General features: G+C 35.1%; 1 protein-coding gene across 2 annotated transcripts in view; it reads left to right on the plus strand.

The window, feature by feature from the left end:
* Positions 1 to 21922: 21922 nt before the first annotated feature.
* LOC145694952 (nuclear RNA export factor 1-like) overlaps positions 21923 to 25442 on the plus strand; it is a 144677-nt gene continuing 141157 nt past the window's right edge. Inside the window, exon 1 of one of the 2 annotated variants that reach the window (XM_081771755.1) lies at positions 21923 to 22229. In XM_081771755.1, coding sequence (XP_081627881.1) covers positions 22226 to 22229 — 4 coding nt within the window. In that variant the 5' untranslated portion in view covers positions 21923 to 22225. The remainder of the gene's footprint in view (positions 22230 to 25442) is intronic. The other variant, XM_081771753.1, reaches the window with a different exon arrangement.

Raw genomic sequence — 25442 nt, forward strand, 5'->3', positions numbered from 1 at the left:
TTAAGTTACCTAGTAAAGAAAATGAAGATAAAAGTATGTGATTAGTTATATCTCCCATAATTTGAAATAGATTCGCGCTGATAATAAGTTTGATGTAACTCACTAAAGAAGAACTCTGGTAACCAAAGAAAGATATATGAAAAAAAGTTTAGGAATAAGAATCGAAAGGAAACAAATGTATAGTCGGGAACAAATGTGCGAAATTCCGGGTTTAGTGATTCCAATGCTATAAAATTAGTACCATCCGTTGCGCAAAATAAAACGACACCAAAGATCAGTGGTCGTGTGAAAGGGGTGAATGTGAAAATACACATAGACGCCGGCAGCTCTTTTAACATTGTATCCGTCGAATTGTTAGAAAAACTTAAAATAAATCCGAAACATTGCAGAGAAGTTCAACATTTTGAAGAAGCTACTGCTGCGGGCAAATTAGTTTCGAACAAAGAAGTTACATTGAACATTGAGCTGGCAAGGAGTTAAACAAGCTGTGTGTTTTCGAGTGCTGGATCCGTTCGCGTGTAGTATTTTGCTAGGCATTCCATATTTGAAAGCTTTACAAGCAAAAGTGGACTTGGTTAATGACATACTTTGGTTACAAAATGGATTGCGACGAACATCTATAGAATGGTTAACAGAGGCATCTTCGACTTCAGTTCATTTTTCATATAATGGACGAAGTGATTTAACCAAAGGAGAAGAACCGTTGTCCGCGTATATTTATGTTTGCTTGCGTCCTTGCGTCCTTGTGTGAACACCGTACTATCGAAATGTAGTTTTTAAAAATTTATTAGAAACCAGTGTTCAGTGTAATCGGTCATTGGAAGAAATTGAGGAAAAATTATTGCAGTACCTATCAGTAGTGATAGGTCAGGAGAGTTGATAGCCCATTCAAGTAAGACTACCAGAAATAAGGTTTGTAGTCCGCAAGTATCGGAGAAGATTGATAGGCCATACGACAGAATGCCATCTTCAACGTAGTCGAAGAAGAGATTTACATCGGGTGATGTGGTTGGCCAGTCTACACCATCAGTAGGAGAATTCTCTCCGGGTAATCGAGATATCCAGTTACGAAATTATAGTAACTAGTTTAGAATAGAACTAGTGAATCCGGCGGATGATTACTCGTCGATTAATAGAACTGGGATAGGATCCGGTGATACAGAGGGCCATTCGCGGGTAAAATCTAGTAAGTTGAACTTAGAAGGAAGTGATATATATAGACAGAGACGGAATGAGGAAGTTAAACCTAAAGAGATAGAAAATCAATTCCGAATTCAAAATCAGAGGTTTACTTCAGGAGATAGCGGTGGCCAGTCTCATATTAACAATGAGAAACTTAGATCAAGCGATATGACTGACTTATTTCCAACTCGGCATATGCCAGATAACTTTACTGATCAGAATGATGGCTCTCAATCTCAAGTCGAAAGGTTCACATCGGGAGATCAAGGTGACCAATTCACAGAATCCAATGTGAGATTGAGATCAGGGCGTCTGAATGGCCAGTATCATAAATTTAAAAATGAACCCTTAAGAGATAATTTTCATGATAAAACATTAAATCAAATTTATGGGTATAAATCATTAGACCTTGTTGGCCATTCTACAGGATCTCAGAATTTGTTAACACAAGGAACCATGGGAGATCAGATAAGAAGGCAATATGAACAATTAAATTTACAAGAGACATTTAATTCTAAGGATCGGGATTTAAGTGGATTTAAGTCTGTGAATAGGGATTTGGAAAAACTCCATTTGGAAAAACTTAGTTGTCCTTTAACATCTGGAGGTCTGGACGACAATGATCGAGGATTAGATATGCCTAGGACATCTGATGACTCGGTTGGCCTATGAATTGTAATCGATAAACCTATTAGATCGGTTGAAAAGGGTGACCAAAACAATTTAAAGGTTCATATATTGAGTTCTAGAAAGAATTTTACTTCCAATTTAGCAATTAATGAGGTGCATTAATTGAATTGTTCGGATAAACAACAATTTTCGGATAATAAATCAGACATTTCGGATATCGATTCACAATTTTCCCATCCATTTAACGAATTATTGCGCAAGATCGATGGAACTTCTCAGGATAATCACGCAGGTGGAAAACTAACACAGAGTGAAAAACCAATAGAGGGAAATTCGTCCACAAGTCCTAAGGATAGTGATTGGGATTACATGGACCCTGAAGTTCAACAATTTGTTGACGACTTAAGAGCTAATTATTGTGATGTTATTACATCAAAAATAGGATGTTTGAAAGATTATCAATGTAAAATATATTTGAAAGATCACAAGCCATTTTGACATAATGCCTTTCCGATTCCTAAAAAAATGAAAATTTTTGATGACCTTATAAAGAAATTAATAGATGAAGGCATTATTGAGGAAACGATTGTTCGGAATATGGTAGCAGTAATTTCTTAGTTAAGAATCGCGATGGTAGCAATAGACTTGTTGGTAATTATACTCAAGCGAATTCTATGATCTTAGGAGATGTTTTTCCGACTCATAATATGGAAGAATGTTTGACTAGTTTAGCTGGTTGCCGTTTCTTTTCCAGGCTGGATTTTTCCAAAGCATACCACCAAACTTGCATTAGTGAAGAGTCTAGGTCGATTGCATCAATTGTTGCTCCCAAGAGGTGCTATAGATTTATCCGTCTACCAATGAGAATAAAGACTGGTAGTAATTTATTAGCTTGAGCTATGATGAAAATTTTAGGAGATCTAGGAAATGAAGGAATAAAGATATTCTTTGATGACATATTGTGAGCTCACTCAAATTTTGAGCAACATAGAAGGGTAGTTCAAAAAGTATTAGATCGTCTACGAAAATATGGGCTAACAATGTTGCAAAAAAGATCTTATTTTTGTAAAAAGAAAATGTATCTAGGATTCTTAGTCGATGATGATTCAATCGAAATTGATCCAACCTGAATTCTGGCAATTAAAAATATGCCTCCTCCTAAAAATAGAAAAGCTTTAATGAGATACTTAGGGGTAATAATTTTTTACCAAATGTAAAAGATATATTGGCTCCTCTTACTGATTTAAAATCACCTAAGAAGCCCTTCAAATGAGAAAAGGAACAACAAAGATCCTTTGAGGAGGTAAAAAAATTATCTACACATGCTATTTTAAAGACACCTGATTTAAGTAAGCTTTTTCAGTCTACGTAGATGGATGTGGAAAAAGTATAGGAGGTTGGATAGGACAATTAGATGCAGATAATAATGTGAGACCTGTTGCTTATTATTCAAGCAAATTAACTGACCCGCATTGACATCGTTCAATATACGAGATAGAATTCATCAGTTTGGTGAAAACCATTACTGGTTTTAAACATTATTTAGTAAATCCTTTTGTAGTCTATATGGACAATAAATCTTTAAATTGGATATTAGGAAATCCTAAAAGACTATTAAAGTATGGACCATTAGTTGAACAACTGTGTAGTTTCGAATTTACTATTCACCATATTAGATCAGGGGAAAATAAGGTAGCTGATTTATTATCACATCTTTATGATCCCGTAGAATTTGACCTAACAGAATTATCTTTAGGAAATAAAATCAGAGAAAGTAATTTAGCCATGGTGAATATTTGAAAATATCCATTCGCTCATAAACAATGTCAGAATCACAAAGATTGTATCCAAAAGTGAGTCAAATCATTAAGAAAATAGAATAAGGCCAAGTAGTGGATAATTATTTAATTAGTGATAAATTGTTAGTAAGGAAAACTAAGACGGTTTCAGACCCTTATAAAATTGTGGTTCCTGAAAATTTGAAAAGAGGTATTATGGAATACTATCATAATGAACAACTAACAGGTGGACATTCAGGAATTCGGAGAACACTAGCTAAAATACTTGAAAGGTATACTTGGTCGATAGTAATAGAGGAGGTACATGAGTTTGTAAAGACTTCTGAAATGTGTCAAAAGGTAAAAGATTGTAATAAAAGAAAATGGGTGAATTAGGGTCCAAAGTCATTAATCGTATAGATCAGAATTGGATGTGCGATCTTGCTGGTCCTTTACCACGATCCAAAGGCTTTAAATATCTTATGATTTGTGTAGATAACGCATCTCATTTTGTTATTTTAGAGAAATTATCAAAGTTAAATGCTAAAGTATTTGTTAATAAATTGTATGAACTATTCTGTAGATATGCGTTTCTAGAAAGTTTGTGAACGGATAACGCAAGTATATTTACATCAGAAACGTTTAAAAGTTTTATGTATAGTGTTGGTATTAAACCTATCAGACTTTCGCCGTATCACGCTGAGGTGAATATATCTGAATGATTCATTAAAACTCTATAGGCGACGCTTAGGGGTTATTATTCAGAACGACAAGCTGATAGGGCAAAGAATATTTACGAGTTAGAATATAGCTTGAATATTTGTGAGCATTAGGGTTTGAAGGCAGCACCTAATGAGTTATATTATGGACGACCGTTTAACACCCCGTTATAAAATCATTGGTGCGTGTCCGATCAGGATGTAAACAAGAAAGATCGAGCACAGATTTGGAAATTAGCAATAGAAAATATGAAAAGAGCATGGCAATCTCGTAAGAAAATATTTGAAAAACAAAGGAAGCCTGTATATGTTAATGTAGGAGGTTTAATATTGATTAAATAGCATGTAAAGAGTTCCCTTAGCGATAAGACAACTAAAAGCCTAGTGAATAAATGGATAGGTCCCTATACTATTGAGAGGTTTCTTACGAAAAATACTATTCTGGCAGTCAGTACGACTAATGAAAAAGAGTATAAGAGAGCTCATATATAGGAAATAAAGAAATATTTTGTCAGAAAGAATCAAGATGGATCTATGAATAATGTGGGGAATGACTAAATGACTAGAGTAAACTAGAATAGACTAGAGTAGATTAAAGTAAAAATATGTATTTTTGATTTGGATTCTTATTAGTGACTTGTTTTTCATATTTCCAGTTTAGGGGCCGCGGTGGCTTAGTGGTAGAGCGTTCACCTCTGGTGCTAAGGGTTTCGGGCTCAAACCCTGCTCCCGCTAAGTGAACTTTGTGGTGGACAAACACCGTGTGCGTGGGTTTTCCCGTTTCCTCCCACTTTCTTCATTCCACCATTTCATTCATTACTCATTATCACCGTCTCCTTTAGCCTACCCGGCATAACCGTGGGACGTAAAACTCAAAATTTCATTTCATTTTCATATTTCCAGTTGGAAATAAATCTTATCAGAAATGTTCTAAGTAACTCGGTATTGACTGAAGTTTGGCCAAGCAGAACTCAAATTTGAAAATTAAATTGGACCATGGTGACATTTAATCAAATATTATTTAGATTGTCTAAATTTTGAAAATTTATAATACATACATATCTAAAAACTAAACATTGAATAGCTTGAAATTTGTTAAATTTTGCATTTTTTCTTGAAATTGAGAGAAAAAATAGTGAGAATTGGTTTCAGTTTAAATTTTGAAAGTAGTTAATTAAATAGTAAATTTAAAAATCTGAATTAGTGTAAATTAACTAATGAATTATTTAATTACATATATATATATATATATATATATATATATATATATATATATAGAGAGAGAGAGAGAGAGAGAGAGAGAGAAATTATTTGTTCAGTTAACAGATTGGAATTAGATATTGACTAGCAAAAGTAAATTAAGATATAATTAATTCAAAAAAATTGCTGTTTCAATTTTTTTATTCACACAGGCGTTCAATTCTAACGTATGGTTACAACAGAAAGAAAATTTGGTGTTAATTCATGATTTCAGGAAGTATCATAATTAAAAATTGTGTACGATATTTTTCCAAGACGAGTGTCCAACCCTGGCAGTGTATTGGCTGAGACGAAGGCCGATTCCGCCATTTCTGTTGAATGATGGCAGCGGTGTATATCATCGAATGTGTTTGTTTACTAGAATCAACAAAAATACACACTTAACTTTTTCTGTGTATTTACTTTAAATCTTAGCCTTTATATAACACAGCTATCTATATCAAACTTACTTCACAAGTACATTAATCTTCTTACATATCAATCTATATCATTATACTCTGACTTCCAATATTATCTGATTCCAATTATATTCTAACTTCCATTATATTCTAAGTTCCATCATCATCTAACTCTATTTCCACATACTATATCTCTTAGCTACCGTAACAGCTTGTTGCTTATTTTTAAGCACCTTGTGCCTTATTCCCATATCCTACAGAATGGAGGAGAGGATGAATGGCCTGCACGTGTTTCGAAAGTATATTCGCTTCGAGTAATAGTAAGATATTGCTTCGGAAGAGTTTAGTTTATGAGTATTTAATTTATATATCCGGTAATAGTAACGTAGTTTGGCGAATCGTGCTGCATTTCTTTTTTTTCGAGTTCGATTAAATCCGAGAGAATGAGGGATTTGCCGAGTAGAGTGAATGTCTGAACGTGTGAGATTGGTAAGTGTTACTTTTATTTCTCCTAATATTTGATTCAGTTTCTTTTCTTGTTTAGTTTTTTTACGTCTATCCAATGTCGTGGTGTTTTTGTAATTGGTTTGGTAGATTGGATTGAATGGAGGGGTGTGTGCATGTGTGTGACACTCGCGGAAAGAAGTTTTTATTTTTTTCTCTTCTCTTTTTGCCCTTTGACTGTTGAAGAGTTCAAAAGTTGTTCGTTATTCATTTAAAGACGTGCTACGGGAAAATTCCTTTCAGTATTTGTTTTGTAAAGACGTAATTAAAGGCCCATTCGTTCTTCCTCCCATTTCTTTTTTAATAGAAATTTCACCACTCGAAACGTATCACCATTTAATAAACTTTTGGTTTAAAGAAAGAGTGTATTTAGTTAAGGAAATAATAAATTTGTTGTTAGATTTTTGTTAATGGAAGTCCTAGTTTCTTTTGAAAAAGAAAAAATCCAATACTCTCATCCTAACTAAATCATCTACACTAGCTCCAGCCTTTAATCTCTCTTCCCGTTTCTGATTCCTTGTTGTATTCCTATTTCTGAGGTCCGGGTTTAGATTAACCTTACTCAGGAATGGGGCACCAGTTGAGTTAGATTGGGGGAGGGAGGTTACAACGTTCTACAATAACTCTGTGCAAACATCTTGCGTTTTAGTTTTTTCTGTAGTCGGGTGTTCTTTGTTTTTACTTTAATTCATGTACGCAACGTATAGAAAGGAAATGCGCCTACTATGGGATTCTGCTCTTCGGGGCCCTTTAATGTGTAAAGAAAGAAAGAACGAAAGAAAGAAAAAGGAAAGAAACGACAAGAACAAAAAGCGAAAAGGGTCGGAGATTATTATATTGAAGTGGAAGATGGCTTATACACTAATCGAAAGCACCAACTATGCTAATTAAGAAACTGTAATATTATTATTGGCCCGAATGCATGTACGGTGCGAGTCATATGCATGTTTAATTGTAAGTTTTCCCATTTTCACCGAATATTGTATCAGATAGCATCGGAAATGGTTTGAATAAAGTCTGAAACTGATTTTCTAGAAATTTGTGTTTGACAAAAGTGCTAAATCGTTGCTCATTTTACATGCACAGTGAATAACTACTTCCATACACATGTAGTTGTTTCATTTAACAACAGCTTTCAAACAATATTCTATTTGACCCACCTTGAAATTTGAAAATTTTGAGTAGGACCTCGTCGGGGACCCTGTGGAAGACCCTAGGACAAATATTTTTACTTTCAATCATACTATTTTCGAAATGATGACAAACGTGTTTTCCTGTTTTGACATCTGTCGCACCATTTCAGATTTATGAGGGTGGCCATAGACTTTACAATGACGTTTTTGCTGACATTTTGACCGGCTACCATTTTGCACATGGTAATCTTAGAGAGTAGAGATTTGTTTCGTCTTCGTTCATTTCCCAACAGCTTTCCAATGATACACTACTTGATCTCGTCACCATTTGGAAATTTTGAGTTGGACACGGCCTGGGACCCTGCGGATGGCCCCGGGACAACAATTTTTGCTTTGATTCGTTGTACTTTTAAAATGATCAAACACGTGTTTTCCTGTTTTTGCATGTGTCGTACCGGTGATTTCTAGGGTCTTGCAACGGATTTTCTAGACACCCTGTATATTAATATAACTCGCACAGTATATGCATTCATAAAAATTTTATTACTGTTTCGTAATAGATGTCATTAGTGCTTTCGATTGGTGTATAAACCATCTTCTACTTCGATATATAATCTCCCTCTCTTCTCTTGTTAGATGTTACATCATGCCGTTGCAGGATGTCTGACATCTAACAGTTTTCCGTATATCACATGCATATACTTATGTTACCTTCGTCAGCTATATGTTATATACGTCCATTTGTATGTGAGATCCTGACCGCTATAACGAAATACTTTGGATAGTTTAATAATTACCTGTACCTTGGGCAGAAAGTGCTCATACATGTGCACTATACTTAATAGAATGTTAATTTAATATTAACAAAAGAAGAATGTTTTTAATATCTGTAAGAGATATAGATAGTGTTATGTAGTTAGTTGCTATGTAATTGTTTATGGATACCTAATCATCTTGTATGTGTGCATGACAATTTGAATAAAAATACAAAAAAGTGTATCAACTAATAAACCATTTGATACCGTTCATCGACTTTATAATTTTGATAGAAAAGGTGAGAATAATAATATGTATAATTATTAAAGATATTTTTACATGCAAACTATTACTACCACTCGAGATTCATATATCATCGATCGAACCAGGTTGACGACTACCCTTGGTGAGTCGTTATAAAAATTTTGGTTTACCTCACCCGGGAATTGCTGTAAATTCATATCCCGAAGCAAAGTAAGGGTGAATTTACTTTTGTAATAAAGTTAATGAATACAAATTTCACAAGACTGAGAAGTGGTAGAATAATTATAAGAAAAATGAACGGTGAGGCAATAGAAAATGAATCCAATGAGGGTGATAACGGTGAACATAGTGTAGCACCAGGAATGACATTCGAAGAACGAATCTTGCTAACCTTACAGCGGCAAGAACAATGTCGAAAGGACGATTTTGAAGCCATGAAACAAAATTTGTTCGAATTGAAGCAGACGATAGAACAGAAGATAGAACAGAAGTCTGAAGAATCCAATAAGCAATATGAGGAATTGAAGCAGACGATAGAACAGAAGATAGAACAGAAGTCTGAAGAATCCAATAAGCAATATGAGGAATTGAAGCAGACGATAGAACAGAAGATAGAACAGAAGTCTGAAGAATCCAACAAGCAATACGAGGAATTAAGTAAACGAATGGAACAGAAGTCAGATGAAACGAAACAGTCAATTGTCCAGGCGATGAATCACATCTCCTCGCAGTTCGAGGAAAAGTTTAAAAAAATATCTGAGGATTGTCAAGATAAGCACAACCACCAAATCCAAGAAATCAGTGATGTAAAAAAGGATTTAGAAGTAATAGAATCTTCTGTTCAACAGCAAAAGATTCAGGTCATCAATAATTCTAACAACATACGTGCAAATACGCAATTGATAGCTACTCTACAGGAAGAAATTAGGACGCTACAGGTTAAGGACAACACATACCACAATAATATGGGTAGTGAGCGCTTGGAGTTTCCCCACTCACCAGAGATGACTTCGCCTTCACCTGTGTCTGATGAGGATATTATTTTGGAAGAAATTCATCCGAAGAGTACAGATGGGCGGAAAAGGGATGGTGCAACGACATATCACGTCATGGATAGGAATTGTCACCCAATAAGTACACGGAATGATAAAAGAAAGGTAAAGTTAAGTGTTAAGATGAGTGAAATACGGGCTATGAGTAAATTCAGTGGTAAATGTAATGAAAACGCTACTTCTTTCCTGGAAAAATTTCAGGACGAATGCAATATAATGAGTATAGATAGATCACAATATATGAAATTAATCCCTCATGTATTACTCCCACCATGTTCTTTATGGTTTAAAGCAGTACGCGATCACATCAATACATATGAGGAATTCAAAGCGGCATTGATCGCGAATTATGAAAATGACTTTTTGCTTGCAAATCGAGATGCCACCATTAGAAATCAACATTTCAATCCTCGTTTGCACAAATCTGTTGTAGAGTTTGTTGTAAACACATACAACGAATTAAAAGTCGTTAATCCCTTGCAATCGGAATCTAGAATAATAGCATCGATTCGAAATTTGCTCCCATTTAAGTTACAACAGATCTTGTTCTCTACACAGTGTATGAGTTTCAACCATTTATTAATGCTTGTCCAATGCTATGAAACTCAATACCATGCTATGAATCAACAAGCAGGACTAGGTAAAAGTAAAAATAATTCAGATCATTTTGTACCTGTTCGGAATCTAAATATCCGAAGTGTGAATGATACGGAACACAACCTAAGCCGAGTAAATTCTAGCAATCAAAACGAGCAAAATAGGCAAAGTTACGTAGGGAATACGCCTAACCTAATTAATCGTAGCAATCCTTATGTTAGATCATATAATCAAAACAGGTTTAAAAATAGACGGAATGTATGGCGAAATTCCAGGAATACAACAAACTACGTGGATAGACGTAATTGGAGAACAAGAGATGGCACTTCGCATCAAGATCCAGGTATCGAAGTAATTCCTGTACAGAACAGTAATACGGGACATAATCATGATTGTGCTGTACAATGTACTTTATTGGAACCATACACGAGTATGAATTTAAACTAATTGCGGCTGATGTGGTAGGGGTTAAACCCATATCAGCTGTAGATTCTCATGAACATTTATTTGCAAATTTAAGCGATAATTCTTATGAACATTTATCTTCCAATTTACATGTTCATGTTAATGATGAAAATGATCTTTCATATGAAGTCTCTGTAAATAATTATTCGGAAATAGCAATTAATAGATGTCAGTACCAATTTATACCTGTAGTAAATCGTTGTTGGTTCGAAGATGATACTGTCAATGATGGTTTTGATATTGAAAAAAAATTTGTATTTTTAAAATCATATAGTACAGCTAAAATACCTATCAAAGTCAATGGGTTAAACACTGAAGCTTTACTTGATACAGGAGCAAATGCCTCTCTATTATCGTATTCGTTGTGGAAAGTAATTACTAGTAATTATTCGAACCCTAAGTTACAAAAGGCTGAGAATCTTATTATAGTTGATTTTACCGGTAAACATAAAAAGAGAGTAGCTGGAATTACTCGTGTGACAATAACTATTCAAGATTTTGAAATATCAATCCCTATTCTGGTAATAAAGGAACTGAACGAGAAATTAATTATGGGTTTAGATTTATTATCTCAATTGCGTGTCATGCTTGATTTTAAAAACCAAACGTTGACTATACCTGGTATACCTAAGGAAATCGTTCAGAAACTGCTTCCAAAATTAGATAATAGTGCTTGTCAATATAATAATATTTCTCATGTAGTGAATAATGTTTCTGTTAGTGCAGAAAGTGGTAAATTAAATGATCAACGAATGGAAGACACACAAAATTTGGTGAATTTAAAAGACGATGTATTGTTTTCTGAACGTGTTAAATCACTTGAAAGCAGTCTTGATTTTACAGATAATACAGTAAAAGCTGACTTTAAGAATATCCTATATAAACATAAAAATGTATTTTCAGAACGTCCTGGGCGTTGCAAGGATTTTGTTTATTCTTTTAAAGTTAAAACAGACAAACCTATAGTAACCAAGCCTTATATAATTCCATATAGATACAGAGAAAATGTACGTCAGCAAATTGCAGATATGTTAAGAGATGGGATCATTAGGCCTTCACGAAGCGTGCATCTTAATCCATTACATGTTGTTCCAAAGAAAAATGGTTCTCTACGTGTGGTATTAGATTTGAGACGCATGAATTGTCACATTGATCTGGAACAAGTGAGGTATCCTCCAGTGGAAGAAATACTAGCTTCTTTACAAGGGAATGCTGTCTTCGGAAATTTAGACCTAGTAATGCCATATAATCAGGTCGAACTACATGAAGATTCGAAACCGTACACAGCATTTAGTTTTGAAGGTCACTTATACGAATACAACCGTGTCGTTTTTGGGCTTATCAATGGTAGTGCGGCGTTAGCATCCTGCTTGAATAAAGTCTTGGGTCAAGACTTACGTAGCAACGTGATAACTTACGCTGATGACATCTTAATAATGGGAAAAAATCCACCTGAATATTTGAAGTACTTAGATATAGTTTTAGACAGATTGGAAAGTTCGGGCCTTACTATCAATCTACAGAAATCAAAATTTCTGCAGAATTCCATAGAATTTCTTGGATACCAAATTGATGCCTCGGGTTTACAATTCAGTCAATCTAAAGTACAAGCCATGGAAGATCTGCCTGCCCCATTAAATGTGAAACAGACACGGCAAATATTAGGGCTCTTCAATTGGTTTCGCAAAGCCATCCCGCGATTTGCCGAGATAGCCCAGCCTTTATTTATGATTATAAAGAAAGGAGTACCATGGCAATGGGGTCCGATTCAAGAACACAGTTTTAATAAGTTGAAGGAGTGCGTAAAACGAAACATCCATTTGAATCACCCCCGATATGACGTTCCTTTCTATGTTCAGTGTGACGGTTCTCAACTTGGAATCTCTGCAGTACTCTGGCAACCTAATCCAACTATTCAGGAACCGGCTGTTATTCATTGCGCTAGCCGTACTTTAAAGAAAGCTGAAAAAGGGTACACCACGACAGAAATCGAACTTTTGGCTGTACGTTTTGCGATACAAAAATTTGCTCCATATATTAGCGGATGTCATTTCATAGTACTTACCGATCATAATTCATTGCGATACCTTAACAGCGTACAGGGATATAATAACAGACTACTTCGATGGTCGTTAGATCTTCAAGCTTATGATTTCGAAGTACGACACATTAAAGGGGTAGATAATGGACCCGTAGACACCTTATCACGTCTGTTTCCTGGAGAAGAACAACATATCTTATCCATCAACGAATTTAAGATCTTACAGGATGAAATAGCTACCATTTCAATAGAAGATCTACGAGAACATCAAATGAATTATCATGAATATAAACAAATCATGGAACATTTATCTTCATGCAGTGAGGAATGTAATTGTCCCAAACATTGGAATTCCAGATTTAAATTAACCAACGAAATTCTACTTATTAAAGATTTTAAATTCAAATCTAGAAACAAAATTTGTATTCCACCTATGCTAACAACACGCATATTAAAGGCCTATCATGACGATTTCGGTCATTTTGGTTATTTAAAAGTATGTGCCTTGATTAATAAATCCTTTTATTGGAAGGGAATGAGAACTCAAATCAAAAATTATATCAAGGACTGTATTGAGTGCATGCGAATTAAACATAATTACCAGGCCGTACAAAAACCAATGCTCTCAATAACGCCTGAAAGACCACATTCGTTTCTGTCAATCGATCTATATGGACCTTTACCAAGAGCAGCTACTGGAGAAACTTATTTACTAACAACCATGGATATCTTTTCACGTTATGTAGTAGCCTATCCTCTGCGTAGAGCAACTTCTGCTGCTATCATAAATAAAATCTTGAATGTATATATTCCACATTGTGGCCCTATCGAACACATATTATGTGATAATGGTTCACAGTTCAAAAGTGATGTGTTCATCAAAGCCATGAACAAGGCTAACATTAAAATTCATTTTGTAACTCCGTACCATCCTAGTAGCTCTATTGTAGAAAATGTACATCGCAATTTTGGTATGTTGTTTCGACACTTTTGTAAAGATAAACATGCCGAATGGGTCAAGCATATCAATCAAATCACGTACCTTTTGAATTATTCTATATCAGATACTTTAGGCGTGTCTCCTGCTAATGTGCATAATGGTTCTGATTTGGTTTTCCCTGTGGAACAACATTTTGATGTCAAGTTAGAAGATTCAACAATTATATATTCTTCCAGTTTAGTGAATATGGTAAAAATCCGAAGACATAACAAATTTTTGAAACGTAATTCTCAAGTAGAGTCTTTGCAAGAAGGAAAATATCGGATCAAGGTCAATGACTTAGTTTTTGTTAAACAACATCCACAAAGTAATATGTTGTTAAAGAAGATTTATAAATTTTGTGACATTTTCTCAGGTCCTTATTTATGTTTTAAGGAAATAAATCCTAAAGTTTTTGAATTGTTGAACGCTAAAACGGGTACGTCAATTGGACTTCGTAATATAGATGAGTTAAAGGTTTGGAAACCTACTCAGTATACAAAGGAAAAATGGATGCATCTAGTGAAAGAGTTAGTTGCGCCTGACATTCTTGCTCAAATAAATAGGAATGAAGAAGACTGAAAAAAAATAACAAAAGGGTGTCTTGTATTTATGTAAAAATAGATTTTCTTCCTTTTGGTCATTCGAACGTAGGTTATGTTTAATTTTTGATTTTTAGTCAATTTTATTTTCTTTGATTTTCATTAACCAACGATAAGTTTCCAATGATTTTAATTCTTTCTGATTAACGTGAAGGATTACAATTTAATTCATGATTGATTAAACACAAGAATTGTTTTCATTATATTAATTTGTGTTGAAACTTTATTGTCAAAAATAAGTATTAATGAAGTGAAAGATTTGTTATAAATGTATCTATATCTATGATATGTAATCAAGATACATGCGAGGGGCGATCAAAATGTGATGGACATATGTAATGTAAGACCATTATTGTAAACGGACCAGTGGTTCTTGAAGATAAAAGCCAAGCTCGCTTATGACTTTTATATTCAGTCCAATTGTCGGGCGACATTTTATATAACGAAATACTTTGGATAGTTTAATAATTACCTGTACCTTGGGCAGAAAGTGCTCATACATGTGCACTATACTTAATAGAATGTTAATTTAATATTAACAAAAGAAGAATGTTTTTAATATCTGTAAGAGATATAGATAGTGTTATGTAGTTAGTTGCTATGTAATTGTTTATGGATACCTAATCATCTTGTATGTGTGCATGACAATTTGAATAAAAATACAAAAAAGTGTATCAACTAATAAACCATTTGATACCGTTCATCGACTTTATAATTTTGATAGAAAAGGTGAGAATAATAATATGTATAATTATTAAAGATATTTTTACATGCAAACTATTACTACCACTCGAGATTCATATATCATCGATCGAACCAGGTTGACGACTACCCTTGGTGAGTCGTTATACCGCATACTTTGTTTCATACGGAAAGTACGTACATATGGAACATTTATACAGAAAGTATTATAAAAACATGCGTTTTCAGTTATACGTATGCTGTACGTTGTCCAAAAATTACAAGAATTACGCATGTAACCCATCTTTTTAAGTACGCCACCTACAATTTTTTCTCAGTGTGGAAGCTATGGTGAGGGGAAATAGGAAATTCAGTTCTTAGAAATTGTTTTATATAGTATTGGTATATAATTTTTTTAGTGTCGCAATCACCACTGTATGAATTTTACTGTGTTTCTTATTTGCATTTTCATTTGCACTCATATATTTGTTATACAGTAAAGAAGGTAGCCCATTATTCCAGAGGCTAAAGCAAGCCGTAAAACAAAACCGAACAAAAGCGACTCCGGTTCCTTTTAACAATAGCATACTCATCTGATTTGTTCATACTCATCTCATCTGATTAATACTATCGTTGCAGCTGAATACAGACCAAATCCTGAATGTAAAGATTTCAAGTTGTTTATTGACAGAATGAACAATCTTCTAGAACACTTACGTACCTTTAATTCCAATATTTTTTATGTGGGGGCTTTAATGTTGATTTTAAGTTGGAGAACAACAAAGAAAGTATTACGTTAAATAATGTGCTCTCTTCATTCAATCTAGCTATTGTTACTACTGAGATTACCAGCTCTAAAATTGGAGGTGGTAGTTTCGTTGATAATATAATTACTACTATTGACAGGTCTATTGATAGTTCAATCGTAAAAACTGCTGTCTCTCATCACTTAAATCTGAGTTGTATTTTCTCCAGGTTACAGATAAGACTAGCAACAGTAAATGTAGGTTAAGAAGGGTCGACCTAATGAGAGAAGAAAACATAACAAGGTTTCAAGAGGAACTATCATTAGTTGATTGGAACTTTATGTATAGCTCTTTGCACGATGCTAAGGACAAACTAGAATTATTTATGTCAGTAATGTCGTTCTCAATTGAATGTGCGTTCCCTGTGAAATGTGTTATTGGCAAACCAAGTAAACCGAAACCTAACAGAGTTAAGAGTAAAGAAATTGATAGACTCAAAGCAATTATGAATTTTATTATAATTATTATAGTAGTACTGGCTCAAGAGTAATAAAGAATTTATATAAATTAGTAAGGAAAAGTTATACAAACTAGTGAGAGAACCTGGTATTAAGGTTAATGATAATACCATCAACAGCTTTAGTAATAAGTCTAAAGCAATGTGGAATATTGTATGAAAAGAAAGTTATCCTATATACAATAACATAAAAAACTCTGAAACCAGCTGAATGCTTCTGAATCTCATATATTTTTTTGTTAACAAAATTGAAGAGATACTGAGGGGTTTCGTCATACTCTCATAATAATGATTCAGTTTTTTTATTTAAATAAAATGTCCAAACCTACTACTACGTTTAATTTTCATCTAGTTGAAGTGAGAAAGCGATTATTAAAATGAGTAGCAGATTTCATGATGTTTATAATACAGTGCAACACTGAAAAGACTTTTTTTCCGCAAAAGTAGGTGTTCTATATGTATTTCGACCTGAATTCAAAATGACACTCAATCCAATCACCCACTCTTTTGACACAAATCATATACCTTGCCAATATTGATAACATATATTGAGGTATTACATACAGTAAGCTTTCCTGTAATTGACACTGTCTAGTTATTTGGCATTTCAAGGAATAGTCTCAAAAATTAAAATATATACTAAACTGACAACATTGGTTTGGTTCTCTCTTTTTAGCCTGGTCTTCAGTTGTTATTTACTAGTGGCGTGAATTTCGCTGGACATTTGTTTTGAAATAATTGCGTGTACTTGGAAAGCTTTTGTGATTTTCAACATTTCTGCTCAATTCCAAGCACGTACTTTAAGAAATGCAGTTTCATTGTTCTGTTGTTATTTATTGTTGTAATGAAAATATTATACATGGTTGTCTTTTAACGGTTAGTTATACCTTTAAAGAAGTGAACTACTTCTTATTGCCAACAATGGTCAAATCTTTCATATTTTACGGGGTGCCAATAATTGGTATTGCTAATATATTTGATGTCCATTTACTTGGCACAGGGCCGATAACTGGAATTTTTGTATAAATATATTTGTTATGTTTTAACATTACCATTGTTCTATTTAACGCATATGAATTACGATGCTAGGCCTCTTAACTTGATAGCTCTATCTTAACCAGTTGTTGACACCAGTGCCAAATACCGGCATTCAGAGTGCCAATTATTGGTACAAACTTTTAGTGCACTTATAACTATTTTAACTATTGATCTTTGTTGACTTAGTAGACCACTATAAGTTTAAAGTCAGTGTTAGAATTTTTACGCGTAGGTCTACCCTTGATTTTGGATATTTTTAAAACCATTATTCGATAATGTAAGAAGGAAAAAGGGTAGGGCAAGTTTTCGTGTGGTTATTGGAATATAGGCTAAAATGTTGATGTTGTCAAGAGGGTATTTCCAGGGGCAGTGTAGAATTTATCTTTATTAAGTGCCTCATGTTCACAAACTGTAATCTACGAGAATTAGTGACACTGAATGACGAAAACTTTCTGTAGTTGCACGGTTGGAAAGGACAGTTGCAGCATTAGATCGACATAGGCAAAGATTGTAAGCATTGACATTCTTGTACCTCAGTCTTTCGTCGTTACTCCAGAAGTCCAACGCCTTCCTTTTCGTGACAGGCAATTTCTGCTCTCTTTTTCTTCATCATTTACCACTGAACTTTCTGGATTATACAAAATGGCTGGCTGGTTGTATTACTGTTTTCTATTGTTTTTTCTTTAAGGAATAGTGGTAACCTCGATCACATAATGCTTCTGTGCTTCTCTACACTTTGTATAGTCGGCTGCTTATTCCACTGCTTACGCCTGCTCAATTCCTTCATTTTCCTGTGATCCATGTAGGCTCTATTTAAAAATACTTTCTCGATCGAACAATCGAATTTTAATAGTTCCACTTTCGCCTCCAGCACTACTACTAGTGCTAGTACTACTATACCTACTACTATTACCGCTATTTTTATACCACGTAAGGCCACAATTGCTAGTATTAGTACTATTACATCTACTTCTAGTACTATTGCAGCTAGTACGCATATTAAAATAATCATATATTGTGCATTCTTTTATCAAGTGTATTAATCCGATTCTTATTCTACGTTATTTTGTTCGGTCCTTTTTTATTGCAGACTCAATTGTGGAACTGAAAATTTAGATATGGCACCTCCATACACACAAGAACAGGTTCAGAAGGCTTTGCAAGATGTTGAAGGTGGAATGGAAGTGAAAACAGCAGTCAGAAGGTGTGGCGTTCCGCGTTCAACCATTCAGTTTCGTCGGAATGAGAAATTCACTAAATCATCTCGAGGACCTCTTCCAATTTTGACTGCTGAAGAATAAGAAAGTCTGGTCCGCTGTTTTTGCGAATGCACCAGAAAAGGTTTCCCAAGAAGAAAAGAAGATCTGCAAGCTAGTGTCCAGGAGTTCTTAAATCTCAATCAAAGGAAAACACAATTTTAAGATAACCTACCTGGTGATAAATGGTATAGATATTCAGAAAACGGCATCCTGAGTTGACAAACAGAACGCCTGAAGGCGTTAGTGCTGCAAATGCTTGTGTATCAGAAGATGACATCCGAGGGTGGTTCAAGAGTTTGGAAGATTTACTTAAAGAAGAGGGATTATATGAAGTATTTGATGATCCTACACGAATATACAATGGAAACGAAACTAACTTCATCCTTTATTCCCAAAAGAATACTGTTTTAGCTCCAAGAGGTATAAAGAATGTTTATCAAGATCAAACCACAAACGCTAAGACTAGTCTTACTGTAATGTGCACCTTTTCTTCAGATGGCACAGTGTGTCCCCCTATGATCATCTACCCATTACAAAGAATTCTTCGGAACTATCTCGAAAAGTTCCTAAAGAATGGAGAATAGGCAGAAGTGACAACGGCTGGATGAAAACAGAAGTCTTCTTCGAATTTAGTAGAAATGTTTTTCATCCGTTTTTAGTTCAGAAACGAATTCCTTTTCCAGTTATACTGTTTATCGATGGTCATAAGACTCACTTGACATATCAACTTTCAAGACTATGCAAGGAACTCCAGATTGTTTTATTAGCTTTATGTCCAATTCGACCAGAATCCTCCAACCTGCGGATGTTTCAGCTTTTAGGCCTATAAAAGCTGGATGGAAGAAAGCAATTTTGAAGTGGCGAAGATCAAACCCAAATCATGCACTCACGAAAGAAGAATTTGCTCCGATTCTTCACAATCTTTTCGAAAATATTAATCTTTTAAAAACACTAAAAACGGTTTCAGAGGTACAGGTTTGTATCCATGGAATCCTGATGCCATTGATTTTTCTAAATGCTTAGGAAAAATGAAACGTCATCAAGACAACCAAGCACCGGAGCTCATCGGAACAGAAAGTAGGAATCCACAGCTCTTAGAATATAGAAAATTCTGTCAAATTGTTGGTGAGAAAAGGTTACAGCGTTTTGAGGCTTCAGATACCCCTGCAAAACATAGTCATGAATTTCAAATTCTGTATCATTTGTGGAAAGCTTATCACAAAGTAGAGTGTGCGCAACCTATGAGTAGCATCAGAATGCCCAAAGAAAGCTCTCACAGTGAAACATCTATGAAAACAAGAGAAGATTTTGAAGCATCTGCTATCAGGATAGCTGTTTCTGCAGCACAAAGTTTTCCTTCAGCTAATCCGATCAACTCCTCAGGAATCGTATTGCAACAGTGCGAAGAAGTAAAAACTTTCGATGAAATTGTGCAACCATTAGAAAATATTTTGATGTGGGCGGAAACACGAAAGCGAAAGGCAAAGAGAAGAAAATGAGCTCATTCCTTTTGCTCTTACGTCAAAGAAATGGAACGATGTTCATGAAGAAAAAAAAAAGACTGAAACTAGCGGAAGAAAGTAAGAAGGAGAAACGAAGCGAGGAGAGAGAAAGAGAGAAGTTCGATCTGGATCAAAAGTTGTTCTGCGATTTGCAAAGACCGCACAGTGACGCACAAAATGTAGGAATAGGCGCACAAAGCGACACAAAACACACACAAAATATGCAAAATAAAGTACCTCGAAATTCGTTCTTGTTGGAACAAGTTAATGACGCCGTGAGCACCAATATAAGTATATACTGTAGTTCTTACCATCAAGGCTGAGAACTGCACGGTCAATTTTTTGGCCAAAGCAGAAACCCAACCGGGATAATGTTGTCAACCGGCTCGGCTCGGTTCAACTGAGCGAACAGCTTGAGCTGACTTGGATGGGATGATCCATCGACTGGCCTCAGTTAAGCCGATGGCTTGAGCCGGCTCGGTAGGGACGAGTCATCAACTCGGCTCGATTGTAGCCAATGACGAACCAGCTCCATTGAAACGAGTCCATAGGCTGGGTTCGAGTCAGCTCAACTGAGCCGATGGCTCGAACCGGCTTGGTTGGGGTAAGCAATCAGCTCGGTTCGGTTCGGCTCGTGTGAGCCATCGGCTCGAGATGGCTCGGTTGGGTGAGCTGTGAGCGAGCCGCTTGAGTCGTTGACAACCCGAAAACCCGGGTGGAGCAGTTTTGAACGTTTGGCTGGAGTCCTATAACTTTCCACAATTTTTTGCTCGAGCCCGAATACTTGCTCCTCCTGAACTCAAACCTAGAACTTCGTGACCGATATCCTTTGCCTCCTGAAGATTTCTTGACGAACGAGATCGACAGTCAACTAATATTTAGTATTCAGATACAAACCGCCTATATTCCATGTTTATACTAGTGGTGGGCACAAAAACCGGTTTTTAAACATTTAAAAAATCGGTTTCGGTTTTTCACCGAAACAGCTTTCGGTTTTCTTCGAAACCGGTTCGGGTTTCACCGAAACCGGTTATCGGATTTCTCCAAAACTGGTTTAGTTTTTTAGCTGGTCCGGTTTCGGTTTTCTTCAAAATCGATTCCGTTTTTTTCCAAAATTTGTTCTATTTCTGACCAGAATGGTGTTTCGTTGTTCTCCGGAAACCGAATCCATTTCCACAGAAATAGTTTTATGTCTTTTCGAAAAATTTCACCGAAACCAGTTTCGGTGAAAACCAAACCGGTTTCGGCGAAAAACCGAACCGGTTTTGGAGAAAACCGAAATGTCGGTTTTTTAGGTTTCGGTTTTTGTAGAAACCGGTTTTCGGTTTTTATAAAAACCGGTTTTGCCCATCCCTAGTTTATACACGGTGTTATAATAATAATTATAGTAGTACTACTAGTAGTATCATTGATAATTATAGTGTCTATGTAGGATACTTGAAGAGAATAGTACTTGGAACTACACAAAGGATTTAGCTCGAATTGGCTCGTTTTGGCTCGACTCGACTCGAAACTCGATCCCAATTCGAGTTGAGTTGGGGGAATTTTTTTCGAACCGAGTTCTCGAGTCGAGCTCAAGATGTCTGATTGCGATTGACAATTAACAATTAAATATTTCAATTGCCTGGTGACCAATTAACAATTAACAATTGACGAAAATTTAATTGCAAATTTTATGATTGAATTCAATTGCAATTGAAATTAATTGTCAATTACAAATTGAAATCAATTGCAATTAATTTTCAGAGCAATTACTTTCAATTGATTGTTCAATTGCATTTGATTTCAATTGATTTTGCCCAACACTGATTGAGAGCAATCTTCGCTAAAGAAAGAATATACTGAAGTAGAAGAATTGAAGAGATAAGCAATATTATACCGAAGAAGAAGAAGAAGATGAATAGCAATTGAAAAATTTTGAAGCAGCTTAAAAAAGGAAAGATAAACAATGGAACAGAGTAATGTTTACATACCGTGAAAGTTCTGTTCCCTGAATGTAATCCTGTTTGAGAGGATTGAAAGTTGCTTTTCATTTTTTGTTTCTGAATGGCACTTTTGTCTAATTAACTTGCATATGTATAGATATATCTACAGGATATAGTGTAGTGAGAAAAACTTGAGCATGAGTATGTTATGTTTATTTGTTTTTTTTTTATGTTATAAAGATTGAATAGAGTATTAATCGTTGTTAAAATGTTTTTTAAATGCAAATATTAGCTTATTTTAGTAGTACCTTGTCACTTATCACAATTACCCTTTACCATACATAATGATAGTACGTCGGTATATTATTGTGTTGGAAATGAAGAAGTAAAAAAGTATGTGGGTAAAAAATGAAATGAAATCATTAAGTTTTGCGTCCCACGTTTATCCCGGTTAGACTAAAGCAGACGGTGATGATGAGATATGAATGAAATGGTGGAATGAAGAAAGTGGGAGGAAACGGGAGAACCCCGAGAAAACCCACGAGTAAGATGCTTGTCCACCACAGACCACATGGCGCAAGCTGGGATCGAACCAGGGACCCCAAGCACCAAAGGTGAATGCTCTACCACTGAGCCGCCGCGCCCCCAAGTATGTGGGTAGTGCAAAGGGCTATTTGCAGTACGTATCGTTTACAGTTACTTTGTTAACCCTCCATAAAAATCTGGGTTGTAAGATTTGGAAAATTTAGGGGGAAATTATTATTAATGAGAGTTGTATGTAAGTGGTTTAGTTCGGTGACATGCCTGTAACTAAAGTAAGGTATAAATAAGGACATTCCTCGGGCAGTCGGTCTACTATACTTTGACACATTTCTTACATTTTCAAGTTAGGTTAGAGCGTCTTTTTTTTTTTCTTTTAGCAGACCACGCACTAAATGAGAAGATTTATTATTACTTGCAGATCGACTTTAGAAGGGCTTAGTATAAATACTATTTGGACGTATGGCATAAAACCTTCAGTGCATAAAACACGAACCAACTTGTGCTAGGTGATCACTAGAAAGCACGGATGCTATCTAACCGAGTCAGGGTAGGAGCGCAGCGGAGTCCGTGGGGAGCAGGCGCGTAAGCGATGGAGAAGTATAAACGTAAACGAGGATGATATTATTATTATTATTATTCATTGTTAATCTGTAAGCTTGTTATTTTACCGGATATTGGGGATCAGTTCTGAAAGTTTTAGCTTGTTATAATTGGATATGACCATTATCTCCTGTAGCTTGCGTTGGGCAGTGTGCAGTTTATATTTACATTAGAGAAAGATTGCACGTAGACTCAACGTCACTACGCGCTTACTAGCGATAATGCACGAATGAATAATTTTTCAAGTTTGCCTTGAGCATGGATTATTTTTGCATAACTTTACCTTTCCTCCTCGTTCTCTCTTATCTGCATCTACGAACTCTAAATTTCTTTAATTGAAGTAAGTACTTTCCCAAAAGAATGTTTCTTGTTTATGTATGTAATTACGACCCTCTGGGGTCTTTGTAAGTAACTCCTCTTGCTGCAGTTCGTTTTGTTGAATGTTCATTCATGAGGGGACACTTTTGAAATAACCAAAGCTATAAAGCTGACGAAATATCAACTTTTTGGTAGTTTGTAGCAGGTTGTCTGGTTTAAACCAGCTGTTTTTTTCAAATATATATATATGGGTGATTCCACGAAAAAGGGAAATTTTCTGTCACGGGCATTTCTTCAAACTACTACTAGAAAGAATCACCTCATTTTTATTTTGTTTGGTAGTAACCGTCACAAAGTAGGTATGCCATGTATAACAGTTTGCAAATATAACAATTAATTGCAAACATACATAAAAAATTAATTATTACCCAGATTTCTCAACACCGTGGGCTGTCACAGAGTACAGTTGACTGATTTTAATCAATAAATTACAACCGAAGTCGTAAATCAAACATCATTTAATGGTAATTAAATGGAAGAAAACACTTCAATGTTTCGGTTTTATGGAAAGTAAATCTTTATAACGATTATTTTCGAAAGCTTGCCTATGCTTCGTTTCTGTCACCTCTATTTCGTCTCAACTCCATGGCATGAGAAAAAATTACCATTGCTCTGAATAGATAGCATGGTCGTCCACATTGGCAACACCCACAAGAAGACAAGGCAGACATGTTTGACTGAAGAACAGAAAAAGTTGTGTGTATGTGTTAAAAGCTATAGGAAAAATATTTTTGTGTGTGGAATGCAGGTGCGTATATTAATTAATACTCAACACCAGGGTGGAAAAAAATCATTTTTGATGATTTTTTTGATTTAAATCGATTTTTTTGATTTAAATCAAATCTTTCTCCTCGTATAATACAAGTCGCGAACTGAAGAAAAAGCATTACGAATTAGTATTAAATGCCAATTATGGCGTTTAAGTGAAAGTATTGGGGTTGAATTTTGAATTAATCCTCAATCGTTAACCTATATCAATCCCAAACAATGTTTCTTAACAATTTTAAATTATGGCTTTTTTTTTGGTAAATTACAGACTTTCAGTCAAGCATCATCCCTATTTACCCTAGGATTATGGTTCATACCTCATTCTCTTCAGAATAGAACAACTTTTAAAACGGTAACATTCACATTTTCTCTATCATGTCCCTGAAGCGGAAAATTTTGAGAAAAGTCGGGATTTTTTCTGATTTTTTTTTTTTTTCAAATTTTGATCCCCTCTGGACTCCCCTGTGTTAACGCACAGATCTCAAAATCAACTGGGAAATACTAAAAGTGTACTAAATGTGTGTACAAAATTTCAAGCTTCTATCTTGAATAGTAAGGGCGGGAAAAATATTTAACAATGAGCTAACATCATCCCCACAATACCCCGTATGACCCGAATGTAATATAAAAGTTTCCTCAGACATCCCTATTTATCCTAGAATCATGGTTTATACATTATTCTCTTCAGAATAAAACAGAGTTTCAAACTGTACCATTTAAATGTCTCCATCGTGTAGGCCAGTGGTTCTAAAACTTGTTGTGACCGCGACCCATATTATATATTAAAACTATTTTGTGGCCCAGCTACTTTTATTCAAATACACATCGTGATGCATTCCAAACCAATCAAATTTTGAAAGTCATATTTCTAATTTTTACATAGAAAGGTAACTCAGAGCTAACAATATTCCCAACGCAATGCCCTACCCCGTGACAGATTTTGACTCACCCATTCTCTTTACATCCTAATCCAGCATCTCTACTGATTGTATATACAATCAAGAAAGAATTTTTCCGTTGACAAAATTTCTTTTCCTAATAACGAAACAAAAAATAGCCTATTACAGTACCGCTTTTGGCAAGTTATTAAGTTATAACTAATCTAAGGATAGCAACAAAAAGATC

This window comes from Thermobia domestica, chromosome 9 (assembly GCF_964235325.1).
Source record: "Thermobia domestica chromosome 9, izTheDome1.hap1.1, whole genome shotgun sequence".
NCBI lineage: Eukaryota > Metazoa > Arthropoda > Insecta > Zygentoma > Lepismatidae > Thermobia > Thermobia domestica.